Here is a 7,518-nt window from a genome sequence, read left to right as displayed (position 1 = left end):
GTTATTTTTTATTTAATACAATTTTCAACTTTTTTTTAACCTAACACATGATTTTAGTAGTAAAAACTTACGAATTTATGACGTAACATCTGTTATTAAAATGTGGTTACGCCATTTAATAATTACTTTACTCTTACTAGAAGTACGATAGGTAAAGTTTTTTTGAACCTACAATTAATTAGGGATCTGAGAGATACATATTTGAATTGATTATAATAAACAATCTTGAATATTTGTTAAAAAATTAATCTCAGGGATTGGCAAAGAATATTTCAGCTCGACTTTTGTTTGTAAATCAAATGAAAACAATGATAACCATAGAGAATCATTTACTAATGAGTTTTTGAATGACAATCAAGTGTTCAGGTATTTCAAACCAAAAGTCGAGGCTTAAAAAACGATGCTCGTGTTAATGAGTGATTGAATGACAAACCACAAGTTGAGGCTTAAAAAACATGTCCTATGCTAATGTGTTTTTGAATTACATAAAGTGTTCAAGTATTCCAAACCATAAGTTAAGGCTAAAAATGATGTCCTACAACGCTAATGAAAAAATTGATCAGAGTGTTTGGTTATGCAATAGAACAAAGGTAGCAGTAAGTGATTTGGCAAGTATCAGGGAAACTATCATTCCGGGTATAACCACGAGCAATATAATTCTCATAACTAGAATGTATATGGTACAAGTGATCCGGTATTAGAAAACAATTTTGTTTGAATTCGGATTGAATATTGTATTTTATTTGGGTACATCCATATGCAAGTTCTTCGACGGGCATCATGTGATCATAATCAATTTCATACATGTTATACAATTCTACAACAGATTTGCATGTATTAACCGGTAATTGACAAGTTGCATAACATCACAAAACTATCCAATTCGTTATTTCTTTACATATCCATACTTTCAATTTTAAACAATTCACGAAAACTCGGTTGCCATCGTTCAAATATATTTGAGTTGGTTATACGACCCTGTTTTGCTTTTGAAACAAAATTTGAGCATGATTTCTTTCACACCATACACTTATGTCTCAACTGCAATTGTACCTCATTATGGCCCAAATAACCCTCAAATATTTTCCATTGATTAAATACTTCTCAAAATACATTGTATTTTTAATTTTTTTTTATAACAATGGTCCATGTTAGCTAAATTTAAAAAAAAAAATGCAAATGAAAATATTTACCCGTGCTTGGCACGGGCTCCATACTAGTTCTCATCATGAAGAAGTCTCCATCTCCATTTAGCAAGAAGACTTATAAGGTTAACCAATTTAATGTATCTCACACCTATATACCTCCCTTACTTCTTGGTTTACAAGTTCTCCTCCACTTCACCCAATAAATTTTCCTCCCACCTACCCCCCAAAACAACTTTCTTTGAAGCCCAACAACCTTCTAAACCACTCTAACGAGCATCTTCAAACAGGAAAGATTTTAAATCATATAAACATGTCATCTCCCTTCTAAATATATTGTCATTCGTTTCAGCCATGGCAGTTCTGCTTGCACCTGTAGCACCAGTAAGTTTATTCTTTGATTTCATAATCAGTAGAAAACATATTATGGAGTTTATTTGTCCAATTTGTAATGCATTTACATCCACTATAACAAAAGTTTAACACAAATATGTGATTTCCTTGCTTCATAACTATGATAGAAAAATATAAAAACAAGTATATGATTAAAATAATGCAGTGTGAAGACTTACAACATAAATTTCACGAAATTGACGATTTTGGTAGTGATCTAGTGGGAGAAGAAAGAATAGGTTTGGGTGGTATTTCCAATGAATTCATATTGCCTTCTAACATTTCAATAACTCTACTCATTGCAGGTCTATCATTTGGAAGTGTTTGAATGCACCATAATCCTACTATGGTCATTCTCTTTGCGATATCATCTTCTGTGGCAATCACTTCGTCGTGTCTCAAATCAGGGTCTAGATCAAACCTTTTGTATACCCAATCAGGAAAGTATTTCTCACTTGTATGACTTGCATTGGCACTAATGTTTTTCCTTCCTCCGATCATTTCCAACAACATCATTCCGTAACTATAAACATCAGACTTGTACGAAACGCCTCCAAAGTTTCTATTCCACAACTCAGGAGCTACATATCCCATTGTTCCTCTAGCACCTGACATCGAAATAATGCTTTCTTTCTTGAGACAGAGTCTTGCAAGTCCAAAATCTGATATCCTTGGACAAAAATTCTCATCTAACAAAATATTATGTGGTTTTATATCAAAATGTAAAATTCGAGTACTACATCCCCTATGTAGGTACTCCAACCCTCGAGCTATCCCTTTAGCAATTTCATAAAGAATCTCCCAACTTAGAGATTGATAGGTTTCATGTTGCGCGTTGTAAATAAATTTGTCAAGCGAACCATTAGACATGAATTCATAGATCAGGGCTTTTTTGCGACCGTCAAAACAAAACCCAAGAAGGGCAACAACATTAATGTGAGAAGTTTTAGTAATGCTAGAAACCTCGTTCATAAATTCTTCACCTTTTCCTTTGGATGTGTTCAATATCTTCACGGCCACAAGGCGGTCATTGAGTAGCTTTCCTTTATATACTGTACCATAACCACCTTGTCCTAGTTTGACTTCGAAGTTGTTGGTCATTTTCTTGATATGCGAGAATTTGTATCGTCTTATAGTAAAATCTTCATTAGTTTTTAAGAATGCTTCGATGTCTTGGTTAATCTTTTTGTCTTGATTATTCTTTATGGACTTGTATGTGAAATAAAAGATGGTGATACATATCGATAATCCTACAAATGTTGCACCTGCACTTCCTGTTATGATTATGAAAAGATTTAGAAACTTTTATTTATATAATCAATTTTGTGTTAGTCAAACAATGCAAAATTCCATAACTCTATGTAATCAAACTTACATTGGCAGGCAAGGCATGTACATAAGGTTTTGCCTAGTACATATTTAATGCTAATAGTTTGCTCATAAAAGAAATAGTCTAAATTAGTGTCAACTAACATAGGCAAAAGTTAGGGTTTTTCATTAATGAACTACGGATAATGATAGTATGTACTTTAGGTTTTTACTTGCCAATGTAAGAAAACATAACGGTTCTTCATTTACTGAATATAGACTGATCTTTACAAAATAGATATACCACAAAATAGTTAATGAGACAAATCAAAATATAAAATTTCTCTCAAAAAAGAAAAAATCGAATATGAAATTAGATGTTTCACCTGCGATAATTTTCATTTTCCCTTGCCAGCTCAACTCCTTACCTGCGATAGTAGGAGAAATCATAGAGGAATATATGTTAGAGTACGAGTTACTCCTTAAAAAAAAAAAAAAACTATCTTGAACTAGCGTGAAGATGAACACATTATTTATACCGCTTAATCATATATTTATTTTATCCTATTTGACTAAATTTTTTTGGAATATAATATATATAATCAAATAAAGATTTAATTTTATTGTTTCAATTATACTTGAATTGTTTCTATTATAACGAAATTTAATTGATTTTTGGCTTAAATGCACTTTTGACCCCAAGTTTGCAAAACTTGTGATTTTGGCCCCCTCTATTTTAAAAATAACATTATTGGCCCCTCAAATTTTACCCCCTTTGCAAAACCATGACCCCTTAATTTTGACCTGATCAAAGCTAATGTGGCGCGTTTTTATTAAAAAAAAATTGCCACTTATGATTTTTTTATCCATCTAGATTTAAAAATAATTAACATTATTTAAAATAACAAAACAGAAAAATAAAAGAAAAAAAAATCTGTTCTAAATCTACTCCATTTCAGTTTCAAGTTTCAACCATTAAACCACAAATCAATAATCAATTCAACAATAACAATAAAAAACCTAGCACGGGAATCAACCCAATCTGAAATACCCTGTTGTTTGAAGAAAGGATCGAGTGAGTGATTTTGGCAGAAAGGGTTATAGAGTTAAGGTATTTTGAAATAAAAACAAAAGGAATCAAAATCAAATCTTACCCTAACGAGATTAGCAACTGATAGCTGAGGGAAAAATCCAGTGATTTTCAAGATTAATGATTTTTGTAGGTTTAGATGTTGAAGACTTTGAGGATTTGGTTTATGATGTAGAAGATTGATATTTTTTTTTTTTCAATCTGTTTTTCATTAATTTTTTTTTTGTACTTTTTAAATAATGTTAACTATTTATAAATCCAAGTAGATAACAAAAATCATAGGTGACAATTTTTTTATAATAAAAACGCGCCACATCAGCTTTGACAGGTCAAAATTAAGCGGGGTGTTTTGCAATGGGGTGAAATTTGAGGGGCCAATAATGCTATTTTCAAAATAGGGGAGCCAAAATTGCAATTTTTGCAAACTTGGGGAGCCAAAAGTGCATTTAAACCTTATTTTTTTATTAAAAATTTAAATAGTATTATGCAAAAGATAAATTTGTGATTAAAATAATAATCTAAATGAAGAGTACAATAAATATTTGATAGCTAGCTTACAAATAAACAATTAAAGATGCAATAATTTTTTTTTTTAATTTGAGCAAATTTTTTAAATAAATACTTCCGTCACTATTATAAACAAATGTTCTTTGTGCTCGTGAGCTTAACTCAGTTGGTAAGGACAATGCATGATATATGCAAGATCCGAGATTCAAACCCAAACACCACCAAAGCATAAAATATTATTTTTCTTTCTTTTAGGTTCATTGAATAGTTGATGTATCTAGACTATTTTATGAATCAACTATTGAATTAACCTAAAAAAGAATATTGTGATATATAAAGGGAAAGGATATATATGTCCCAAATAATTGTGAACCCATCACGAAGGTCAAATCAATTTGGTTGGTACCATTGTTATTTCCCACCATGTATTACGGACAATACAAGATTATAATTGGTTGATGAAAAATCATGAACCATTCGAAACAAAACGTGTCTCTATATTTAGCAATGCTATATTTTAAAGAGCTAAAAATAATCTTTCTAAAGGGTGGGCTGAAAGTCATAGTATGATCACCCTGATTTGAAAAGTTGCATGGTCTAAAACAAGTATTGAAATTACTTTGATTTTTTTTGGCCGGGACTCAAACACCAGATCTTGCATATTTTATGCATTGTCTATACTAATTAAACATGTTGATATAATAATTATTATTGAATGCTTAGAAAACATTTTTTTTGACAAGAAGAAAAAAATGTTGATATAATAATTATTATTGAATAAATGGATTAAATATTTGCGGTCTAACATTTTAAATTCTATATACTTTGGCGTCTAACATGGACCTGAATCAAAAGTTGACCTTATTATTTTAATTTTTTTTAGAAAATATTATATTTGTTGTTATTTTTATTATTATCAACTTTTTTTTTTCGCTAAAAGTAATAAGGATCTACCAATTGACAATTTTTGAGAGATCCATAGATTGAAAATATTTCGTGGATGGACACCTATTGTAGCTGTGTATATACTTTGAGAGATAAAGATAAAGTCAGTGGGATAGATAAGATAAATTAGTGATAGGATAGGAAGAGACATAAAAAAATTAATTAAGTATTAAATTAACGCGTGGAAATAAATGATGCACAAATTAATTAATATCATTGTTGTATGGAAAATGCTAACTTGATAGGAAGTTTAAATATAAATTTTTTCTTAGGATATGTATATTCAACAAATTGAAACATAAAAAAACAGCTTTTTCTATATGAAAATTATCAAATATTTTCATTTTTGAACCCTTAGAATACTTGTTAGCAAGACCTTTTTGTATTTCTTTAGATATAAGATAGAGATAAGAAAACTTACGATAACAGTTTGTGGAAAAAGCACTAGATCCATGTGGACAATTATCATCATAATAGCAAGAGGACACCACATATTTCTCAATTTCACTATTGTTCTTCAATCCACAATTTTCTGATTCAAATCCCAAACACCTTAAACATTCCTTATTCATACTATACTTCACCTTAAACCCCTTATTCAAACCACTTTCAAGAACATCACGTTGATAATAACCATAATCATCATTCATAGGAAAATCATCTGCTACTGGTACTTCAATATGTCTCATGCAATACCAAAACAATTCATCATCGTTACCAATAGAACAGAAAGAAGGGTTGTGTGATCCACATAGAGAATTTTCAGGTATATCTTGAGAGACAGTGGAACTACAATTATAGTGTATGGTGATGACATTTTGAGCATAATGAAACCAAGTTGGAGACAAATAAGTTTCATTAAATTGAGGAGCACAAAGATTTTGGGATAGGTCAGTTCTTTTGAGTACCATGGTGTAATTTTCTGAGTAAATATCAAGTAGTGTGAAATTTTGTGAGGATATTAGAATGGTAGTAATGTTTTTGTGGCAGTTAAGGTAAAAATGGTTGCCGGCGCCGCAGTACGAAGGACGATTTTGTCCCCAGAATGGATAGGAAATGTTGGAGAGATTTCCACAGCTGTAGGTGTAGTTTGTGTTTTTACAAGTTGAATAATTGTTAACTGATTCAGGTTGTTGTGGTTGAGAGTGGGATTGTGTTGGAAAAAAAGTGATTATTAATAATAAGAAAAAAAAGAAAGAGATGAATGTAATATTTTGGAACATTATGTTTAGAATCATGAAGAAAAGAAAAAAAGTTATATTATGGAAGGAGGTTTAGATAGAAGCAGTTTAGTTCATATAATTCTTACATGCTCATAAAAAATGATTCTCACATCCATTTAAGGTGTGTTTGGTCTAATGGACTGATTCGGACGCAGCAGCATTTTAGTCGAAGCTTGAATGTTCAACTTAAGCAAATCATGTAAGAAATCAAGCTTGAATGTTCAACTCTCCCATTGTGTGGGATGCTCTCACATCCTTAGTCAACACAAAAGTCACCCGTGAAATTTCCTCTCTCTTTCCTTTGTCATTTTTGTCGGTTGGAATGATTTTCAAACATCTAAATCTAAAAGAGGTTTGTCATTTTGGTGTGACAACTTTTGCTACCATAATAAATTTTTAAAAAAAGTAGGTATTTATACGGAAACCAAAACGATAAAGAGGGAAAGTAAAAATATAATGTAAATATGAAATAAAAAGTTGCTATTAAAATTGTCACAAAATAGTTATACGAATATTATTTCTCAATATAAAATGCTTATCAAAATGAAAAAAAAAATTATGACAAAACAAGATAAAAAAACAAAATTGTTACTTAAAATTAAGTTAAAAAACTACGAGAATAATTTTTTCAAGTAAAAAACAATTCACATTCTAAAACAACTTAATAATTTAGGATATTTTTTTCTCTCAAAGCTATTTATTATCACACTTACCATGGTTTCATACATGAGAAAGGGACTCGTGGTCCATAGCTGGCTGGAGTGACGATAATAGGTGTTAAAGCAAATGTTTGAAAATCCCTTCCTTGACAGAGAGACCTTTGGTAAACGGTGACTGAGAGTTGGGTGAGAATAGGCCAGATCGAGCTGAACTTTGCTTAAACGGGTCAGACCTAATTGAAAAAACT

The 7,518-nt window shown here is 30.7% G+C and overlaps 1 protein-coding gene across 1 annotated transcript; it reads right to left on the bottom strand.

The window, feature by feature from the left end:
* Window positions 1-1,060: 1,060 nt before the first annotated feature.
* LOC146918220 (LEAF RUST 10 DISEASE-RESISTANCE LOCUS RECEPTOR-LIKE PROTEIN KINASE-like 2.4) lies at window positions 1,061-6,770 on the bottom strand. Its single transcript, XM_085719845.1, has 3 exons — window positions 5,810-6,770; window positions 3,233-3,274; window positions 1,061-2,812 (listed from the first exon to the last, which is right to left on the bottom strand). The coding sequence occupies exons 1-3, from the start codon at window positions 6,624-6,626 to the stop codon at window positions 1,728-1,730; spliced, it is 1,944 nt and encodes a 647-aa protein (XP_085575971.1). The 5' UTR covers window positions 6,627-6,770; the 3' UTR covers window positions 1,061-1,727.
* Window positions 6,771-7,518: the final 748 nt, after the last annotated feature.

The sequence above is a fragment of the Medicago sativa genome, chromosome 6 (genome assembly GCF_051527215.1).
Source record: "Medicago sativa cultivar Bolivia chromosome 6, Bolivia_mono, whole genome shotgun sequence".
Classification (NCBI taxonomy): domain Eukaryota; kingdom Viridiplantae; phylum Streptophyta; class Magnoliopsida; order Fabales; family Fabaceae; genus Medicago; species Medicago sativa.
Note: the sequence above shows the minus strand (reverse complement) of the source record. Positions and strands in the feature narration are given on the sequence as shown.